This window comes from Schistocerca americana, chromosome 1, assembly GCF_021461395.2.
Source record: "Schistocerca americana isolate TAMUIC-IGC-003095 chromosome 1, iqSchAmer2.1, whole genome shotgun sequence".
Lineage (NCBI taxonomy): Eukaryota > Metazoa > Arthropoda > Insecta > Orthoptera > Acrididae > Schistocerca > Schistocerca americana.
The window spans coordinates 691,091,152-691,114,593 of NC_060119.1; the positions used below are offsets into that span (position 1 = coordinate 691,091,152).

The window sequence follows — 23,442 nt, forward strand, 5'->3', positions numbered from 1 at the left end:
GCAGGCAACAGTGGCAGACTGGTGGCCGCTGTGTCAAAGCACCATTTGCACAACAGCACAATGCAATATCGAGTATTTCAGTGACGCAACTTGGCCGTCGCAGCTCAAAGCCACATTACCAGGCTGGGTTCTGTCTGGCCAGGCCTTAAATGATTTTTAAAATATCTTTGTCATTGTCTGCACTTGTCAGATTCATTTCAGTGTGTATTATTTCTTGAGAGATCAAAGAATCTGAAAATTGTTTTCATTTTGTGGAATTGCTCAAAGTACCAGAGATCTTTTGCTTCAATTGCTGGTAAATGTTTTGTAGCCTATATTGATAGTGAAATTTAAAGTTTCTTATGATATTTTATCGAATGGTTGTGATACACTTTTGCTATTCAGAGGTCAATAATATACGCTTAATAGTTTAAGTGTACTTATCAACAATAATTGCAACATCATGATTTTCTTTTAAACATTGTTTATCCATGCTTTTGTCCACCATGTATTCATTGGATGATATTGTTACCTTTTTAAAGTGCCATGCTTTTAAACGTTTTCAAATGACTATTAAGGTCTTCTTTTTTAAGTCAACCAAATTGCATCCTACCAGTACCATAATTCTTTCCTTAGAAATTGCCCTCCCTCGCCCACCCCTCTTCTCACCGAACATTATTTCCCTTTTGAAGATAAAATTGTATCAAGAAACCAGCATTAAATATGCCAGTTTCAGTTATGTTGAAGACACCTTCACATCATATTGTTTAAGTTTTGAAAGCACTGTAGACTATAACCTGCCTGTAATCCTATTTGGTTAAACTTGCTGAGTCGCACATAGGTACAACAAAAAGACTGTCACAATATAAGCGTTTTGCTGTCATGGCCTTTGTCAAAAATAGACGACACACACACACACACACACACACACACACACACACACACACGACTGTAGCCTCTGGCAGCTTAAGTTACACTGCAAGCAACAGTAGCAGTGCATTATGGGAGTGGCAACTGGGTGGGGGTTGAGGAGGAGGCTGGGACAGGAAAGGGGAAGGATAGCAGGGTAGGTGTGGAGGACAGTGAAGTGCTGCTGGGGAGCGCGCATCACAATGTGGGGAGGGGGTAGAGCAACTAGGTGCAGTCAGGAGATTAGTAGGGCAGGGAAGAGAGGGGGGGGGGAGTTTTGGAAAAGGAGAGAAGTAGAAAGACTGGGTGTGTTGGTGGAATGAGGGCTGTGTAGTGCTAGAACAGGAACAGGGAAGAGGCTGGATGGGTGACAAAAATGACTAACATAGGTTGAGGCCAAAAGGGTTACAGGGACGTAGATATATTGCAGGGAGAGTTACCATCTACGCAATTCAGATAAGCTAGTGTTGGTGAGAAGGATCCATATGACACAGGCTGTGAAGCAGTCATTGAAATAAAGGATGTCGTGTTGGGCAGCGTGCTCAACAATAGGGTGGTCCTCCTGTTTCTTGGCCACTGTTTGTCAGTGGCCACTCAGGTGGACAGATAGCTTGTTTGTTCTCATGCCCACGCAGAATGCAGCACAGTGGTTGCAGCTAGCTTGTAGATTACATGACTGGTTTCACAGATAGCCCTGCCTTTGATGGGATAAATGATGTTTGTGACCAGACTGGAATGGGTGATGGTGGGAGGATGTATGGGACAGGTCTTGCATCTAGTCTATTACAGGGATATGAACCATGAGGTAAAGGGTTGGGAGCAGGGGTGTGTACGGATGGACAGAATATTGTGTGGGTTCGGTGGATGGTGGAATACCACTCTGGGAGGGGTGGGAAGGATGGTGAAGAGGACATTTCTCATTTCAGGGCAAGACAACAAGTAGTCAAAACCCTGGTGGAGAATTGAATTCAGTTGCCCCAGTCCTGGATGGTACTGAGTCACAAGGAAAATGCTCCTCTGTGGCTGAACGGTGAGGCTGTGGGAGACTGGAAAGGTAAGGCACGGGAGATTTGTTTTTGTACAAGGTTGGGAGGATAATTACTGTCTGTGAAGGCCTCAAGCAAACCCTTGGTTTATTTCGAGAGGGACCGCTCGTCATTGCAGATGTGACGACCACGGGTGGCTCGGCTGTATGGAAAGGACTTCTTGGTGTGGAACGGGCAGCAGCTGTTGAAGTGGAGGGACAGCATGTGGTTAGTAGGTTTAATACGGACAGAGGCACTGATGTAGCCATCTTTGAGGTGGAGGTCAGCATGCAGGAAGGTGGTTTGTTGGGTTTTGTAGGACCAAGTGAAGCAAATGGGAGAGAAGCTGTCGAGGTTTTGGAGGAATGTGGGTAGGTTGTCTTCACCTTCGATCCAGATCGCAAAGATGTCATAAGTGAATCTGAACCAGGTGAGGGGTTTGGGATTTGGATGTTCAGGAAAGATTCCTCCAGATGGCCCATGAATAGGTTGGTATAGGATGATGCCATGTGAGTGCCCATAACCATACGTCAGATTTGTTTGTAGGTAATGCCTTCAAAGGAGAAGTAATTGTGGGTGGGGATATAGTTGGTCATGGTGACTAGGAAGGAGGTTGTTGGTTTGGAACCTTCGGGCATTGGTAAAGGTAGTGTTCAACAGTGGTAAGGCCATGGGTGTTACGGGTGTTAGTGTAAATGAGGGTGGCATCAGTAGTGACGAGCAGGGCATGGTGTGCTTAAGGGACAGGAACTATGGAGAGTTGGTGGAGGAACACACGGCCACAAACATCACCTATCCCATCAAAGGCAGTGTTACCTGTGAATCCAGTCATGTAATCTACAAGCTAAGCTGTAACCACTGTGCTGCATTCTATGTGAGCATGGCCACCGACAAACTCTGGCCAAGAAACAAGTTGATGACCCTGTTGCTGAGCACGCTGCCCAACATAACATCCTTCATTTCAATGACTGCTTCACAGCCTGTGCCATATGGATCCTTCTCACCAACACTAGCTTATCTGAATTGCGTAGGTGGTAACTCTCCCTGCAATATATCTACGTCCCTGTAACCCTTTTGGCCTCAACCTATGTTAGTCATTTTTGTCACCCATCCAGCCCCTTCCCTGTTCCTGTTCCAGCACTACACAGCCCTCATTCCACCAACACACCCAGTCTTTCTACTTCTCTCCTTTTCCAAAACTCCCCCCCCCCTCCCCCCACTCTTCTCTGCCCTCCATCTAATCTCCCAACTGCACCTAGCTGCCCTGTCCTCTCTCCACATTATCATTGCACACTCCCCAGCAGCACTTCACTGTCCCGCACCCTACCCTGCTATCCCTCCCCCTCCCCACCCCAGCTTCTTCGTTAACCCCACCCAGTTGCCACTCCCATCATGCACTGCTGCTGTTGCCCACAATTTAGTGTCAGCTGCCAGAGGTTGCAGTCGTGTGTGCGAGTTGCATTTGCACGCGCGCGCGCGCGCGCGCGCGCGCGCGCGCGCGCGCGCGCGCGCGCGCGCGTGTGTGTGTGTGTGTGTGTGTGTGTGTGTGTGTGTGTGTGTGTGTGTGTGTCATCTATTTGCAACAAAGGCCTTTATAGTCAAAAGCTTATATTGTGACAGTCTTTTTGTTGTGCCTACCTGCGACTTAGTGTCTCTGCTATATGGTGAGTAGCAACTTTCCTTTTCATAATATCATTACATTCAAACATGGATGCTCCATTGTTTGGTTAAACTTGGTTGGATTTGTTGCGAACTTCTTCTTCTTCTCCTCCTTTTTCTTTTAATTTCAGTCATACCGTATTTGTAGAAAATTCGATACACATTTGTTTGTAAGTTTGTTAGCTCTGTCCAGCAATAAGACTCCTGGATGGATGTGTTCTGAGGCATAGTTTAATTTAGGTGCACTGCCCCAGAAGATAATTCCGTAAGACAACAGGAAGGGAGAAAACGCAAAATAAGCCAGCACTCTTGTCTTTAGATTGACGTAGTGGGAGATGCTACTAAGGGTATGCCACAGTGAACTAAGCTTTTTGATTGATTTATTCACATGATGGCTCCATTTGAAGGTGTTATCCAACTGGACCCAAGGAATTTTACACACTGCGCTTCATTCATTGTATGACCAATAAAATCTTCTTCTTGCATTAGAAGGCCATTTTTGCTTGTTAGCAATTGTAATTATCTTCGTTTCATTAAAATTTGAGCTGTTTGCTGTGAAGCAGTTGTAGGTCTGTTCAGCTGTCATGTGAACTGTCTGATAAGGTCGAGTTTGGACTCTTGATATGAGTGCTTGTGTTGCCAACAAATAGTAGTGTTTTTAACTGTGTTTTAAAGCCATTGGAAGATCATTCATGTAGGTTAGAAACAAGAGTGGACCCAGTACTGGAGCCTCGGGCACTCCACACTTTATGTTCCCTCATTCTGAGATTATTTTCATTCCTGGAATACAGTCTCTAAATGAGATAATCTGTTTTCTGTTACAGAGATAAGATTCTACCCCTGTAAGAAAGATTTCATTAATACTATAACACTTTAGTTACCTAAGTAGACTTTTGTGAGCCACAAAATCAAAGGCTATGGAAAGTTTACAGAATATTGTGGAGTATATAAACAAGATAATCTTTCTTGTTTAGCTCTGTTTGCATTTCGTTTGCGAGGTCTTGCATTGCACTGTGAGAAAATAATCATTGAATATGGTGACCAATGATTTGGTCCTGTCATAATATTTTCCAAAGCTATTTTCTGTGGACTCAAGTCTTCCAGATAGTTTTTGCCTTGTTCTTGAAGCATCGTATTTTTTGCTTTGCTTTTTTAGTGAGGGAGCGGACATAATGGGGTTTCAAATCTTGACTATTTTTTCTCTGAATTGGGTACAGCCCAATCTTCCTAGCAAGTGATACTTTAATCCTAGGAGTTACCCACCCCTTTTCCTTACTACTGTTCAATTTTTCCCTTACTTATCTTAGGGGAAAACAATAATATGAAAAGTTCCATCTTGTCATGTACACGTGATGCTCTGCAGCTTCAGACATTGCCCATCACCTGTGTTACAAAAGACACATTTTTCCCATAATATGTCACTTATAGAGGTATATATAGCAGTGTTTGATGTGTGTTTCTATCAGTCCTTTCTTATCATGCCATCCAGTATATCTCTTCTGCTCCAGGGTTCTGGGCAATTTTTCTGTAGCTTTCCCCATTTCTTAAGCCTCACCAGCCCTTTCCTTCATTAGTTTCACTCCCGTTCAACCTCTCCACCAGGAGAAAGAGCCAATGGCTCAGAAAGCTTGCACATTTCCTTAACTTTCATTTGTGGATTTTTCTGCCGCCACTTGGTGAGTAGATTTTTTTCTGTCCAATTATAGTTTCAAAAATTGATTATTTTCATTGATATATAAATATACATACATTTACATACTCACATGAACACGTACATACATATATATCTAAAAACAAAGATGTATACATACAAGATAGGAAAAGATAGATTGCTATTTACCGTAAAGAAGACACGTCCACTTGCAGATAGGCATGAGCAAAAGACACTTGCATATAGGGTTCGGCACAGCCTTTGTCAGTAAAAAAACACACACACACACACACACACACACACACACACACACACACACTTCACACAATAAATAAAAGGTAGGTACATTGCCTTTTTATTTCAGGTCACTAAACCTATATTTTTATCTGATATGGTACTATTTTGAAAGAACATATGAAGAGGAGCAATAATTTTGTGTTAGGTCCCTAGTAATTTTCAGATGCAAAAGTTTCAAATTTCGTCTGCTGCAAAAGTTATAAATATTACAACAAAACCCTAAATATTCGTTATCAGGTGGAGAAATTTTAAGAATGAAGACTGAGTTTTGTTATATTTTGATATTTTTATTGTGAAAACACAATATAAGTTTTATAACTACTGTAATTGAAGTTTATCTGCAGTCATCGTTTACAGTCAGTATTACCATCTATGTTCCCATAAAAGAAAAATTAACCAATATTGTCATTTATGAATAAAATTTGACCCATTTTAGTCGACATGAGTCTCTTTCTCTTCTCAGTGCATATTTGTCCTGATTTTGAAAATATTAGTTCACAGGCCACTGATGTTGCTGTGATACATAATACTTTTAGAATCAATTGATACAGCGCTGGCCACAGTAATTTTTTTGTTTCCAACCAATTATGGCATTGCTGTTTCCAGGCAAATATCCCTCCAGTAAAAATTTGTCCAATTTGACGTCTGCTCCATTTTATGGTTTGTGACTCGCTAGAAATTGACTAATAGTGTCATTGAACTCCTACCAGACTGAAGAAGTCTCACCTGTAACGGTGGTAACTGGTTGAAACATGAGCTGTTTTTTCTGTTGAACAACCAACGTTTTCATTTCTGCAACAGTGTTCATTTAGCAGTCTGAAATGTTTTGTCATCTGAAAATCCTTGCCTTTGAATCGGGTGTTCAATAATATTGCTGGAGATGACTCCAAACCACACTGATAACCCTTTAAGCAAATTTCAACCAGTGAGTTTGTTTGTTGAGGATATTCTTTATTTTTGTCTTTAAAAGGTTTTAGTTGCCATTCCTTTATCTTGGCAAGATTTTCATTTTTGGAACTGATACTGTTTTCTGTGAGGGCAACTCTTTGGTTGCCTCATAAAAAACTTTCAAAATCTGTAAAACCTGGTGCATTATCTCCTAGTCTGTATCTTTTAAGTTTAAGGTCATTGATTTTCCACCTAAAATAGCGAGGTGAGAAATCGTGGGATCTTTATTTAAAGTAAATCTTTTCAACATTTCATAATTTGTTCCGTCTGGTTGGGACATCTTGTTTCAATTTCAGTAGGTCTTTTTTTTAATTTTCTTGCATTTAAGCAAGTTTGCTTAAAGCAAAGGATTTCTCCTTGAGATACACAACAACTCATTTCAACTTGTCGACAGTTTTCTGCATGGACTTGAGAAATGCATGTTGTGCAGTGGGCTTTAAAGAATGTGCAAATCATGGGATACGTGGAAGTTTTAGAAGTATGCCAGTTAATTTTGTATATGACACATTTTCTGTTATTATGGAAGGGATTTTAAAATTGACTTTAGGTATATTTTGGATAACAGACTTTACCCAGTTTGAGATATTTTCTACAATCTGTCTGTCTTCGAATTGTGAGCACTCTAAAACCTATGACTTTAGTTCACTCTTCTCAAATTAATGTTACTTACACTTGTCCACCTACCAGACATAAGGCAAACTGCCTTTTCGGTAGCCGAAAAATTTTTAATTTTTACTGCAAATCATTTTTGAAACCTGTACATCTAATTATATGCATTTACTTAATGTGGACAGCTTTGTAATATTAAAAAATTTCTTATTAGTTGTTGTAAATGAAAAGCAGTTTAGGGTGAGGACACCACAAAGGAGATAAATCAGGACTTGGTCCAGAACCTGACAGCACTGATGGGCTGGATAGTGCTTGACTCATTTGCCTTTTTGGGAGGATACCTTCACCTGAGGTGGAAGCAGACATCAGCGAGGACAGTTTCGAGATATGATTTCTCGAATTGCTGCATTGATTGATGGTGATCTAGATCTGCTTCCTGGACCCAATTGTTCCAGAGGTACTGTAGGATGCTTCAATTTTAGATGTCTCTTCAGGTTTGATGATTAGCCAGAAGCCATAACAATTATCTGCTGACAGTAGCAGCATTTTTCTTCTTCTTCGATTTTGGTAAAATGGTACAGAACATTGCTCATAATCCTTCTAGGTGAAGATAATGTTGGTAACATGTTGTGCAGCGCTGAAAGTACACTTGTCAAATTAAAACATTTGCTATTAACATAGCTATTGTTCATTGTAAAAGCTTAGTGTGAGAACAGATATTCATGCAACACATTCTGTAATTAGAAGTATAGAGAAGCTGTAGGAAGTTGTGATCTGCGAAACCTAGAGTCACAATTGTGAAGTTTGTATTGTATACGAAAAGGTCTGAAACAGTCATAGTGATTAAGGAACTCGCAAAGACAAGACTGACAGTATGTGAATATTTTACTGCTGAAAGATAAAAATTTTGAATAATGTGATATCCGATGTTTGACGACTATAGCGTGTGAACAAGAGATGACAGGATAATGGTGCAGATGAAGGCAGTAGAAAAGCAGTGCAAATGAACTCTAAAGTCTGTGCTGTAGGAACTACGAACTTGTCTGCTCATGCTGCCACAATTTCTACCACCATGTTTGTATTGTTACTGTAGAATGACCATCGCTCAACTCATTTCGACGAACTCTGCCATGTATTTCAGAATATCAACATCCATTTCTTTCTTCTAATGAACTTGGACGCCTGGCTCAAGCCAAGCGTGCTCTCCAAGTTTCCTAAATGTAAACTCCACTGTCCTAAGAGATCACAGAAGTAACGCATGAAGAGGTGTAGTAGTGGCATACTGACACTTCGACTTATTACCGACTATGCTACTCACATCTGATACTAATGAAGACAAACATGATAAATATATCTTTGTAAATATCAAATCCCTTTTAAAAAAATGCCTAATATGCATTCTCTACAGACCTCCAAAAGTAGGCAGGATAGCCTGTTTCAAAACTTGATCTTTCAAAATTCAGTTGGACTTAGAATCATACAAATAACGCTGGGAACACTGACATTAATATTCTACCCCTTCACTGTGAAATTTAAGTGTGTAGTTTCTTCTTCAGATTACATATATTTGCCATGAAACACACAAGCAAGGAAATTTGTTCCTCGAATTTCAGCTCAGAAACTCATTAGCAAATTAACTCTGTTCTATAATAAATGTATTCCCCCAAAGACTGGAAACCTGAAGGGAAAACCTGCACCTTGGCTAACGGAGTAGCTAAAACCGTCCATGAATGTCAGAGACACTGCACTTCGGACTCACAAATGACCTCGTACCCCTCATCATCATCATCATCATCATCATCATCATTTAAGACTGATTATGCCTTTCAGCGTTCAGTCTGGAGCATAGCCCCCCTTATAAAATTCCTCCATGATCCCCTATTCAGTGCTAACATTGGTGCCTCTTCTGATGTTAAACCTATTTTTCAAAATCATTCTTAACCGAATCCAGGTACCTTCTCCTTGGTCTGCCCCGACTCCTCCTACCCTCTACTGCTGAACCCATGAGTCTCTTGGGTAACCTTGCTTCTCCCATACGTGTAACATGACCCCACCATCTAAGCCTGTTCGCCCTGACTGCTACATCTATAGAGTTCGTTCCCAGTTTTTCTTTGATTTCCTCATTGTGGACACCCTCCTGCCATTGTTCCCATCTACTAGTACCTGCAATCATCCTAGCTACTTTCATATCCGTAACCTCAACCTTATTGATAAGGTAACCTGAATCCACCCAGCTTTCGCTCCCATACAACAAAGTTGGTCGAAAGATTGAACAGTGCACAGATAACTTAGTCTTGGTACTGACTTCCTTCTTGCAGAAGAGAGTAGATCGTAGCTGAGCGCTCACTGCATTAGCCTTGCTACACCTCGCTTCCAGTTCTTTCACTATGTTGCCATCCTGTGAGAATATGCATCCTAAGTACTTGAAACTGTCCACCTGTTCTAACTTTGTTCCTCCTATTTGGCACTCAATCCGTTTATATTTCTTTCCCACTGACATTACTTTCGTTTTGGAGATGCTAATCTTCATACCATAGTCCTTACATTTCTGATCTAGCTCTGAAATATTACTCTGCAAACTTTCAATCGAATCTGCCATCACAACTAAGTCATCCGCATATGCAAGACTGCTTATTTTGTGTTCACATATCTTAATCTCACCCAGCCAGTCTATTGTTTTCAACATATGATCCATAAATAATATGAACAACAGTGGAGACAGGTTGCAGCCTTGTCTTACCCCTGAAACTACTCTGAACCATGAACTTAGTTTACCGTCAACTCTAACTGCTGCCTGACTATCCATGTAAAGACCTTTAATTGCTTGCAAAAGTTTGCCTCCTATTCCATAATCTCGTAGAACAGACAATAACTTCCTCCTAGGAACCCGGTCATATGCCTTTTCTAGATCTATAAAGCATAGATACAGTTCCCTGTTCCACTCATAACACTTCTCCATTATTTGTCGTAAGCTAAAGATCTGGTCCTGACAACCTCTAAGAGGCCTAAACCCACACTGATTTTCATCCAATTGCTCCTCAACTAATACTCGCACTTTCCTTTCAACAATACCTGAGAAGATTTTACCCACAACGCTGATTAAAGAGATACCTCTGTAGTTGTTACAATCTTTTCTGTTTCCATGTTTAAAGATTGGTGTGATTACTGCTTTTGTCCAGTCTGATGGAACCTGTCCCGACTCCCAGGCCATTTCAGTTATCCTGTGTAACCATTTAAGACCTGACATTCCACTGTACATGATGAGTTCCAACTTAATTTCATCCACCCCAGCTGCTTTATTGCACTGCAATCTATTGACCATTTTCTCCACTTCCTCAAACGTGATCCTATTTCCATCATCATTCCTATCCCATTCTACCTCGAAATCTGAAACATTACTGATCGTATTTTCACCTACATTGAGCAACTCTTCAAAATATTCCCTCCATCTGCCCAAGGCATCCACAGGATTCACCAGCAGTTTTCCTGACCTGTCCAAAATACTTGTCATTTCCTTCTTACCTCCCTTTCGAAGACTGCTAATTACACTCCAGAATGGTTTTCCAGCAGCTTGACCCAATGTCTCCAACCTGTTTCCAAAGTCTTCCCAAGATTTCTTCTTGGATGCTGCAATTATCTGTTTGGCTTTGTTTCTTTCTTCAACATAACTTTCTCTGTCTACCTGAGTTCTAGTATGTAGCCATTTTTTATACGCCTTCTTTTTCCTTTTACAGGCTGCCTTGACTGTGTCATTCCACCAAGCTGTTTGCTTCCTCCTACTTTTACACACTACTGTTCCAAGACATTCTTTAGCCACTTCTAGTACTGTGTCCCTGTACCTTGTCCATTCCTTTTCCAATGACTGTAATTGACTACATTCAACTAACTGGTACCTTTCTGAGATCGCTGTTATGTACTTGTGCCTGATTTCCTTATCCTGAAGTTTCTCCACTCTTATCCTCCTACATATGAACCTGACCTCCTGCACTTTCGGCCTCGCAATCCCAATTTCACTGCAGATTAAATAATGATCAGTGTCATCAAAGAATCCCCTGAATACACGTGTGTCCCTCACAGCCTTCCTGAATTCCTGATCTGTTATTATATAGTCAATGACAGATCTGGTTCCCCTGCTTTCCCAAGCATACCGGTGAATGTTCTTATGTTTAAAGAAGGAGTTTGTGATTACTAAGCCCATACTGGCACAGAAATCCAAGAGTTGCTGCCCGTTCCTGTTGGCCTCCATATCCTCTCCAAATTTACCCATAACCTTTTCATACCCTTCTGTTCGATTTCCAATCCTGGCGTTAAAATCACCCATGAGCAGAACACTGTCCTTGTCCTTTACTCTAACAACTACATCACTGAGTGCCTCATAAAAACTATCCATCTTATCTTGATCAGTCCCTTCACAATGCGAATATACTGACACAATCCTAATTTTCTTGCTAGACACTGTCAAATCTATCCACATCAGTCATTTGTTTACATACCTTATTGCAACTACGCTGGGTTCCATTTCTTTCCTGATATAAAGCCCTACACCCCATTGTGCTATTCCTGCTTTGACTCCTGACAAGTAGACCTTGTATTCTCCCACTTCGTCTTCTTTCTCACCCCTTACCCGAATGTCACTAACAGCTAAAACGTCCAGCCCCATCTTACTTGCAGCCTCTGCCAGCTCTACCTTCTTCCAAGAGTAGCCCCCATTGATATTAATAGCTCCCCATCTCATTACCATTTGTTTGCCAAGTAGTATCTTAGGAGTCCCTGGTTTGTCAGTTAGAGGTGGGACTCCGTCACCTCCAAAGGTCCGAGACATTTTGCTCTGATTGTTGCCAGCATCATATTTAAAGTACCAGGGAAGCAGGTCGCTAGCCTTACTTGCCCCGAGTCCCATTGGGTTTTACCCCTAACGGCTGAGGGACTAACCGGTGGATTTGGTAGTCTTTGCCGTATGAGCACAAAGGTGACCACGACTCAGAATATGTCCGAGATGCCCAGCCTTATTCCAAATTAACTGGTATCCCGACTGTCGGGACCACTTACTTGGCCACTCATATGTTGCCCGTGGTTCATGAACTAGGACATGACTACAGGAACCCACACCATGAACCACTGGAAACGTGAAGGGAAAACCTGCACCTTGGCTAACGGAGTAGCTAAAACCGTCCATGAATGTCAGACACACTGCACTTCAGACTCGCAAATGACCTCGTACCCTTGAAAATAAAATTGATTACATGCAGAAAGCAAAAAGAATCAATCAAACTGAGAGAAACGGTAACTAAGATATGTAAGATATGCCAATACACTAATGTAAAACGTAAAGACCAGAAGCTCTGCGGAAAAGTTTGTATGATCTAGGGAAGAGTAAGTAAAGTAGAAGCTGCAGTTGATCCCATTGTTCCAACAAAGGAACTAAAGCAGTACTTGACTTCAGCGATAACCTTCATTGAACCATAAACAAAGCAAAGACATAGTGATTATTTCGCAGAGGTAAATGAAAGTAGTTGTGAAAAATTCTTTCGTAAACTGACAACACTGTTGAAAAAGCCTTCAGGTCAGCATTTACTGTTCAGGACAGTGTTGCAGTCCAAATACTCAAGCTTATTATTGTTGATCCACTACTGCTCATAATAACTACGCTCCCTAGACCTTGAAACTCTTTCCTGAACAACACAGCAGAAACATTCATTCCCATCAAAATACAAGCACTAGGGATCCAATTGCTAAGAAGAACAGCTGGGTACATTCTGTCTGAGGGGAGAGTGGATGTGGACATCAGAAAAGAACTGAGAGTGGAAAACAAAAACGAGCAGATTAAAGAATACAGAAAAAACTGAATGGACTATGTTAAAAGAGTGGTGATAATTAGTACCCAGTGGGCAGATGATATTTTGGAAGCCCCAGGAAAATCAACAATTTCAGCCAAGAGGGTGTAACAGGCAAATGCCTACTACATGCAGAGAGAAGAAGAGATATATTTAAAATATTATGATTTTTGAAGTAACTGTGATTTTAATAAGTTTTGTAATTACATAAAAAAACTCTGGTCTGATGTAAGAGGACTCCTGAGGGCGTTAATATGTTCATGTTAAATGAATAAATAAAAAATTAAACATAATATACAAACAATGGAAAATCCAGGATGGAACGTAACAATACCAGAGAAGGAAAGTTGCTACTCACCATATAGCGGACATGCTGAGTTGCAATAGGCACAACAGAAAGATTCACACAATTATAGCTTTCTGCCATTAAGGCCTTTGTCAGCAGTAGACACACACACACACACACACACACACACACACACACACACACACACACACACGTAAACGCAACTTGTACACATGTCTGCAGTCTCAGAGAGCTGAAACCACACTGGCAGCTCTCTGAGACTGCAGATGTGTGTGCAAGTTGCGTTTACGTGTGTGTGTGTGTGTGTGTGTGTGTGTGTGTGTGTGTGTGTATGTGTGTGTGTGTGTGTACTGCTGACAAAGGCCTTAATGGCGGAAAGCTATAATTGTGTGAATCTTTTTGTTGTGCCTATCGCGACTCGGCATCTCCGCTATATGGTGAGCAGCAACTTTCCTTCTCTGGTATTGAAACATAATACACAGGTTGTCCCAGGATGAATGGTCAATATTTAGGGATATGACAGGAATGATCATTTGAAGGAAAAAACTTCGTGTGGGCATATGCACTCTTCTGAATGGTTTCTGAGATACATTGTTACTTATTTTCTTTATTATTCAGTACAGTGTCATTGTTTACAATGTCCCATAGTTTGTGTGTGTGTGTGTGTGTGTGTGTGTGTGTGTGTGTGTGTGTGTGTGTAAGTGGCAATCTGTCTTTACCTACATTGCTGATATTCCTACCTGTAGTTTCCATTGTGTGATACGCGCACGTGCTCTCACACACACACACACACACACACACACACACACACACACACACACACACACACACACTTTTCACTGCTAACTGACCATTATTGTATTAGTGGGCAATAATCATTATGCCCATTGTAGCCAACAACAGACTCAAGTGACGAGTTTTCAGTTGAGTGGGCAGTGGCAGAGACTCGTGAGGATGTCACAAGGCCAGCTGACAAGTTTATTTGTGATCCCTACAGTGTGTCTCAGGTGGAATGGTCAGTGTTCAGGGATAAGACAGGAATGGTCACTCAAAGCGAAAAACGGGGTTTCAGAATGCATACCTTAAGACCTACGAAAACTTGTTCAGTAGACTAGACTTTTTTTCTTCAAATGGTGGTTCTCATTATAGCTCTGAATATTGAGCATTCCTCATGGGACATCCTGTACTAGCTGTTGACTGTTCCTATGTCACTTACAGCAAAATTCTCACCAAATAATTCCTGTCTTGTAATCTCATAACCTTTTTTGTCAAGCAAGTAATACCAGTTGCCATTCAGATTGTGTTTATTGCAAATTCCTGGCCAAATGCCTTAATTTTGTAAACTATATAAGTGTGACACTTGAAGCAAAGAGGTGAAATGTGAGAAATACAGAAATTAAACTTAATATAGCATTTACAGCATTAATCCATGCTCCCATGATCTCTCTCTTCTTATCCTCTCTCTAGTGACCTGAGTCCAATGTGTCTTTCATTGTCAGCATGTAAATTCAATCTTGACTGTATTAATTGATAAATGCCACTGCTAGTTTGTAAAGGAAGTAAAGATCTGTTAGTGTTTTAAATATTTGCTAGACTTCAAAATGATGTGATATATTATTTATTTTTTAGGAGTGGTATAATTTCCAGTCTAAAGAATTAAACGATGGAAATATCAAAAGTTTCCGTTTCCCAACTATGTTACCAGAAGATATAGCTTCTACCCATAAGACTTTGATTGAAATTTTTGAAATACTTGCTGAAAGACATACTAGTAATTCTGAAGGTGAAGAAAATAATTTAGAACGTGACACTACCATTAAAACAACATGGGACACAGAAGAAGATAATATTGGAAGTGGAAAGTCAGAACCAGTGCTAGAAAGCAAAACTAATAGTCCACTGTCCCACAGACCATACCAGCAGTATCACAGTAAGTAAAATAATGTTTGTGTAGCAGTTCCAAGATTACTGTAATGCTCTGCTCTGCTTGTGTTAGTGTTAAAATCATTTGTGATGTTCCTACTTTGTACTATATCGTCGAACCAAAGAAAACTAAACACCAAATTATATTTAAGACGAGGTGACACAGCTACTGTTGTTATCTGTATTTTCACAACATAACATGAAAAGTCTGTCCTGTTTTTAGTCATTTTCCTATGGTGTTCTCATTTAGACAGTGTGTTCTGTAAGAAGGTAACTGCTACAGATTTGTGTATGAGGCTTTAAGGATCACAGTTATTAGGTTTCTAGTCCAGGAAGGATTCTGATCTCAGTTACACCATTAACTGGCCTTATAAACTTAGGGATTCGACATCATTCGTAGTTGATGACAAACAACTGCTAAATAAAGATAACAACTATCCCATATAGGTCACACCATTAAACTGAAACTTTTTGCAGATTAAAACCGTGTGACAGGCAGGTCCTGAAACTAGAACATGGGTAATACTCTTACTCTTTGAACTGTACCGGCACGACTGATGACTCAAGCAAGCTATGTGATAACAATCAATCGTTAATATCTAAGTTAAATAGAATAGTTCATTGTGTACCAAACAACTTGAAATTGCTACTAGGAGCTTTCTCTAACCAGGAGTTACCTAAATAGGTCCCACAGATTATCTAAGAACAGTACAATCTGGCATGGAATGTGACACAAGCAGCATAATTAGCGCTTTGGATATTTGTAGAGTAATGAGAATTGTGAACAAACTAGAGCCAATGTTATTTCCTATTTCCATTAATGCTTGCATTTGTATCAACCTTTTGAGTATACATACACACTTTGCATGTAAGCATAGTATTAATTAGGATCACACAAGTGCTTGTAGTTTTTTTCTGAACTGCAGATGATAGGAGGAACGAAGATCAATGTTCGGCATCCATTTAAAAATGAAGCAAGTGTTTTAAGGTAGTCAGTGTGAAATAATAATCACGCTGTTATTATGCAATACATTGACCTAAATTACAAGATGCGTGTTCACTGTTATTTGATCTTGTGATTTCAAGTGACAGTGGAATCTAGGCCCAGAATTTTCATCTCGTGCTAGGTTTTACTCACCACCAGGATTAGCATTTCGATATGTATTTATCTTTTAAATGAACTCAATAAATAGCTTAAAATATGCATACATGTAGAATAATAAGCATGTTTTTACATTGCTAAGACAGTTGGTTGCCATAGCGTTGCTGAAGAAATCGTCCTAGTATTTGCCTGAAATGAGTCCAGAAAAGCTTAATTAGAATGGCCGGCCTGACCAAACTCGATCCTCTCGATTATGATGTCAGTGCCTTATAAGCTGCACTGCCTCATTTTGTTGGTTCCTGTTGTACATTTCTTATGATCTACTCACAGCTTACACCAGGTAATTTTATAATAAAAACATTGTTATGCACTGCATTGATACACACATGGAGGACACCTACTGGTGACGCCTGGGCCACAAACGTGCAACTATGCCCCATGTCATTATACTCTTCCTCAGTCCGTCTGAGGGACTGAGTCAGCACCCAATCACGATCAGTGTGATATTGAGCTAAGGAAAATGACAAGCCATTATTATCAAGCACTGTAGACCTTGGCACATGATTTTCTTGTAATAGTATGTCGTGATCATGTAGTGCAGCGTGGCAGAGCATTGGAGATGCGCCATTTCATTATTAACCACTACTCTGTGTCCACTAAGTAATGATCAATACTGTAGCGTGCATTACTTATGAAGAATTTTTTAGCTACTGGTACCTTTTCAAACATTTGTATTTTAGTAATCTTTTTCATCTAGTTCCACAGTTTATTATATTGCTTTATTTCCTGAGGGGAAAATGCTGCTTTTACTTTTTTGTTTGTTTTTACTTGGTACATGTAAATCCACAATGGCTCTTGTTCCCTGATTGGGACTGTTAGTGAAATACTTAATAATGTTTGCCTTGATTTGTACAAAAGAATGGTAAATGTACTCGCTTGGTACAATAAGGATACCCAGTTCCTCATATCTTGAATATCATGTGTTCGAGACGGTAGAAGGCTGAGTGGTTCTAGAATTTACACAGAAATTCTCGAATCACTACACACGACATCCATCTCTGGCAGCTAGGACAGTGTGTCAGGCGTACATACATAAGTAAAACGTTAGACACTAGTGGAGTCTTACAAAACTCTAAACCAACATGAGGAATTTCCTAAATGCATTGCAGAGATGTCAAATCTCCACTTGTGTGGAAGGAAAAATATGCAAGTGCTGCTATTAACAGCAAAATATATTCATAGAATATGTACAGATGTGCACACTTGGTTAAGGCCGCAAGTTCAGTACATAAACAGAAGTCAAACCTAGATAATGACTATCAGAAATTCATTGTACAAGTATACTTTCAATGTAATAACCACCAAATGTATTAAAAAGGTTTTCAAAGTGTGAAATAGACAAAAATACAATCAAGAAATGTAGCTGTATTGCTGTGCTTCTTTGTTTCCGTGCCTGTCTACTGCTCAGTGAATCAGCTATACAGTCATTGGCTATCTTTACTGAACTATTGTTGTTATTCCACGCTGTATTTTCTATTGTGAAGAAAAATTGTATTGTACATAGTTGAACCCATCATTTCTAATAGATTTAGCTGGATCACTGGCCCTTTCTACAAAAGCCATATATTAAAATTTGCATAGTGCACAATTCATTGCTAATAATTGGTTTCCTAATCATGAAAGGTGTACATTAGGTATATCTACAAAGTAAGTTGCATGTGGTTATATAAAACAAACGTGTACAGATATAGAAAAAATATTTATTGTAATAAAATCTACAACTGTTAATCTACTTTTCTACATACTTCTGAAATTTTGCAGGCACTTGTCATAGCATGGCACAAGTTTTTGTATGCCTTCTTCATAGAAGGTTGCTGCCTGTGTATTCAACCATGTGGTAACATGTTCTTTCAGCTCGTCATCGTTGAAGTGTTGAATTTCATGAATTAGTTAGTGTGAGATTTGCAGAACTTCCATAGCAAGGGCAATAATGTAAACTTACAGTTGTGCTTAATCTTCTCTTCAATTGTGTGAACCAGTTCATCAGTAACCACAAATGGGCACCCACTTCGTTCTTCATCGTGCACTTGATCATGTCCTTCATTGAACAGTCTGACCCATCTTCTATCCATTGAATCACTCATAGCACTTTGTCCGTAAACCTCACAGATTTGCCAATGAATTTCCTTTGGTGTAACTTTCTTTGCATTTAGAAAACGAATCATAGATCTGATTTCACAGTCGTCGGCATTTTCAATTATGGCTGACATCATAAAGAAGCACTACAAAGCACATATCAGCAGCAGCGATCTGAAAATAGCGTACATGTCTTCTCCTTGAGTCAGAGTAACTGCCGTGCATGCTCAGAACTGCGATCGTAGTGCTGCCACAGATAGAAATAGAAACCGAACATACTTCGTGGACCACCCTCATATTTGGAACAGAATTAGACACACTGGAAAGTTGATTATATAATGGTAAGATTTTAAACTAAAATATTTTCCAGAAACATAAATCAGCTTTACGAAATGTAAATTAAAACTGAAATTAAGGATATGGGGTCTGCATAAGCTGAAAAACAAAGAAAAGTTGTTTAAAAATTTTGAAGGGAGCAATGACAGAACAAAAGAGTCAAAATAAATACAATAGAAAAGGAACAGGTAACAAACTAATGAATGCATGGGGGCACAACTAGACAAAAAGACAATGCCTTGCAGAAATCCTTATATCAATATATTATGTATAATAAATATATTAAATTTAAGTGATGAAAGAACAAAATAGAAAAATGCAGCAACTGAAACAAGCATAAAGGAGTAAAGATAATTAAAAAATTAGATTGACAGGTGGTACAAAATTGTAAAGAACCATGGCTAGAGAAGAAATGAAAAATTAGGAAAAGCTTTTTGCAGTGTTAATTGGCATACATTCTTTGAAATTCACAACTTTTATGGCACAAAATATTACCTGCAACTTGCACAGAAGTCAGGTGGCAGTTAGTTCTAAGAGTTGAAGAACATTTGAGAAGGGAGAGAGCCATGTTGTATCATATTACCAGCATCGATTTAAGGCCCAAGCAGCCAGTTTGGGTGCCAAACTGAGAGAAGTGTCAGAGGTATGCATTTTTCTCATGTGAATCTAGTCGTTTTCAAGCGTCATATGCCTTGCACTTTGTGTAACATCACAGCTTGAGATGTACTCGGCTGCGTCCCTATGAATGCAATGTTGTGGCCCAAGTCATGCTGGGGCATAGTCACCTAAGTGTTAGTTGCTATTGAGCCATACTACTTATCAGAAAGTTTGTGTTCTTCTCACTATTTCTTAGACATTATCATGGATATGGTCACAAATACTTTGAAAACCTACAGAAAATCACAAAGGCATGTTGAATTTTGTCGGAGTAAACACTGAATTCTCTGCAGTTTATCCATCTGAAGAATTCATTGACAAAAACTCCTACAGTCATTGTGTCTATTTAGAAACAGAAATAATACAGCTTTATTTCTGGATGTACTAACAGTAAATGTAGCATGTAATTTGATAATATAAAAACTAATTGGAGGCATAGTATTATCTACCTATCAAGCTACACAGGAACCAGGCACATTATGGCAAGTACTGTACTACTAACAAAAATGAAACAGATGTGAAGTGATTGATGGAGTCTCAACACTCAGCATAATGGCACACCATGTAAAATACACTCAAGGAAATCCGCATGTCCTGATTCTTAAAATAGAGGTTGTGTAATTACCCACCAGGCCTCAACCTCCGCTAATTTCAAGTTGCCGCCGCTCATACCTTACCTGTCATTCAACGACATCTTTGCCTCTGTACTTCCACCTCGACTGACATCTCTGCCCAAACTCTTTGCCATTACAAATGTCTGCTTGTGTCTGTGTATGTGCAGATGGATATATATATATAATATGGATATATATATATATAAAAAAAGGGAAACATTCCACGTAGGAAAAATATATCTAAAAACAAAGATGATGTGACTTACCAAATGAAAGTGCTGGCAGGTCGACAGACACACAAACATGCACACAAAATTCAAGTTTTCGCAACAAACTGTTGCCTCATCAGGAAAGAGGGAAGGAGAGGGAAAGACGAAAGGATGTGGGTTTTAAGGGAGAGGGTAAGGAGTCATTCCAACCCCTAAGGTAAGTCTTTCCGCTCCCGGGCTAACAATGGTCTGACGAAGAATATTTAACGTGTTTTGGCGGCAACACAACCACCTAACCTTTATGCACATCGTTGTCTACCAACCCAAGTCCAACATAGCCCAGCTGTAACCAACACCTTTTCGCCTTTTTTCATTCCAGATCTCCAGTTACTTTCCGGTTCACCTTTATCTCTCCCCATATATTTTTATTTTCATTTTCATTTCACCTTATATTACACTTTCCACCTTCTAATACCATGTCACCCTCACAACACCCCCACAACAACCCCATTAAGTTTTATTTACATTCCCTCCGCAAACATGCCTTCGCCCTAGCCAGATTACGCTCCCATATTCAATTTTCTCAGGCTTGTCTGACGTTTGGCATTACCCCCAAAGGCCTCACACTTAAAGTTCCCATCTCTGGCTGCAACCCTTCCTTCCATCAGTCCCTATACCAGTTCCAAACTGAACAATCCATTGCCCTCACCCACCTAATCCTTCACCTACACATCAACTCAGCCAATGAACACACCCGTCAAATCCTATCCTTAATAAAAGTCCTTAATCTTTCCTCTCCTACATCCACACCGGCTGTTCAGAGCATCCTCCTACAGGCCAACCGTAAATCAGAACAGCATGCCACCCTCCACCTCTCATTTCAGGGCAGGATTTGAGGAAGTCGTATCCCTGCTGGAGAGCCACATTCAGATTCTGATCCAGTCCCGGAAAGTATCCTGTCACAAGTGGGGCACTTTTGTCGTTCTTCTGTGGGAGTTTCTGGGTTTGAGAGGATGAGGAAGTGGCTCTGGTTATTTGCTTCTGTACCAGGTCGGGAGGGTAGTTGCGGGATGCAAAAGCTGTTGTCAGGTTGTTGGTGTAATGGTTCAGGGATTCCGGACTGGAGCAGATTCGTTTGCCACGAAGACCTAGGCTGTAGGGAAGGGACCGTTTGATGTGGAATGGGTGGCAGCTGTCATAATGGAGGTACTGTTGCTTGTTGGTGGGTTTGATGTGGACGGACGTGTGAAGCTGGCCATTGGACAGGTGGAGGTCAACGTCAAGGAAGTGGCATGGGATTTGGAGTAGGACCAGGTGAATCTGATGGAACCAAAGGAGTTGAGGTTGGAGAGGAAATTCTGGAGTTCTTCTTCACTGTGAGTCCAGATCATGAAGATGTCATCAATAAATCTGTACCAAACTTTGGGTTGGCAGGCCTGGGTAACCGAGAAGGCTTCCTCTAAGCGACCCATGAATAGGTTGGCGTACGAGGGGGCCATCCTGGTACCCATGGCTGTTCCCTTTAATTGTTGGTATGTCTGGCCTTCAAAAGTGAAGAAGTTGTGGGTCAGGATGAAGCTGGCTAAGGTAATGAGGAAAGAGGTTTTAGGTAGGGTGGCATGTGATCGGCGTGAAAGGAAGTGCCCCAAATGCAGCGAGGCCCTGGACGTGTGGGATATTTGTGTATAAGGAAGTGGCATCAATGGTTACAAGGATGGTTTCCGGGGGTAACAGATTGGGTAAGGATTCCAGGCGTTCGAGAAAGTGGTTGGTGTCTTTGATGAAGGATGGGAGACTGCATGTAATGGGTTGAAGGTGTTGATCTACGTAGGCAGAGATACGTTCTGTGGGGGCTTGGTAACCAGCTACAATGGGGCGGCCGGGATGATTGGGTTTGTGAATTTTAGGAAGAAGGTAGAAGGTAGGGGTGCGGGGTGTCGGTGGGGTCAGGAGGTTGATGGAGTCAGGTGAAAGGTTTTGTAGGGGGCCTAAGGTTCTGAGGATTCCTTGAAGCTCCGCCTGGACATCAGGAATGGGACTACCTTGGCAAACTTTGTATGTGGTGTTGTAACCGCCCCCGGTGTAACACCTGTCCCATACACCCTCCCACCACCACCTACTCCAGTCCTGTAACCCGGAAGGTGTACACGATCCAAGGCAGAGCCACGTGTGAAAGCACCCACGTGATTTACCAACTGACCTGCCTACACTGTGACGCATTCTATGTGGGAATGACCAGCAACAAACTGTCCATTCGCATGAATGGACACAGGCAGACAGTGTTTGTTGGTAATGAGGATCACCCTGTGGCTAAACATGCCTTGGTGCACGTCCAGCACATCTTGGCACAGTGTTACACCGTCCGGGTTATCTGGATACTTCCCACTAACACCAACCTATCCGAACTCCGGAGATGGGAACTTGCTCTTCAATATATCCTCTCTTCCCGTTATCCACCAGGCCTCAATCTCCACTAATTTCAAGTTGCCGCCACTCATCCCTCACCTGTCATTCAACAACCTCTTTGCCTCTGCACTTCCATCTCGACTGACATCTCTGCCCAAACTCTTTGCCTTTCAATATGTCTGCTTGTGTCTGTATATGTGTGGATGGATATGTGTGTGTGTGTGTGTGCGCGAGTGTATACCTGTCCTTTCTTCCCCCTAAGGTAAGTCTTTCCGCTCCCGGGATTGGAATGACTCCTTACCCTCTCCTTTAAAACCCACATCCTTTCGTCTTTCCCTCTCCTTCCCTCTTTCCTGACGAAGCAACCGTTGGTTGCGAAAGCTAGAATTTTGTGTGTGTATTTGTGTTTGTTTGTGTGTCTATCGACGTGCCAGCGCTTTCGTTTGGTAAGTCACATCATCTATATATAAACAAAGATGATGTGACTTACCAAGCGGGAAAGCGCTGGTAGATAGACACAATAAAAAACACACACACAAATATCAAGCTTTCGCAACCCACAGTTGCTTCATCAGGAAAGAGGGAAGGAGAGGAAAAGACGAAAGGATGTGGGTTTAAAGGGAGAGGGTAAGGAGTCATTCCAATCCCGGGAGCGGAAAGACTTACCTTAGGGGGGAAAAGGCTCAGGTATACGCGCGCGCGCGCGCGCGCGCACACACACACACACACACACACACACACACACACACACACACACATATCCATCCGCGCGTATACAGACACAAGCAGACATATGTAAAGGCAAAGAATTTGGGCAGAGATGTGTGTTTTTTATTGTGTC

General features: G+C 40.9%; 1 protein-coding gene across 5 annotated transcripts in view; it reads left to right on the forward strand.

The window, feature by feature from the left end:
* LOC124609238 overlaps positions 1-23,442 on the forward strand; it is a 330,778-nt gene that overhangs the window by 254,853 nt on the left and 52,483 nt on the right. For all 5 annotated transcript variants that reach the window (XM_047140056.1, XM_047140059.1, XM_047140060.1 and 2 more), the window contains exon 25: positions 14,848-15,148. In XM_047140056.1, the coding sequence (XP_046996012.1) occupies positions 14,848-15,148 (301 nt within the window). The remainder of the gene's footprint in view (positions 1-14,847; positions 15,149-23,442) is intronic.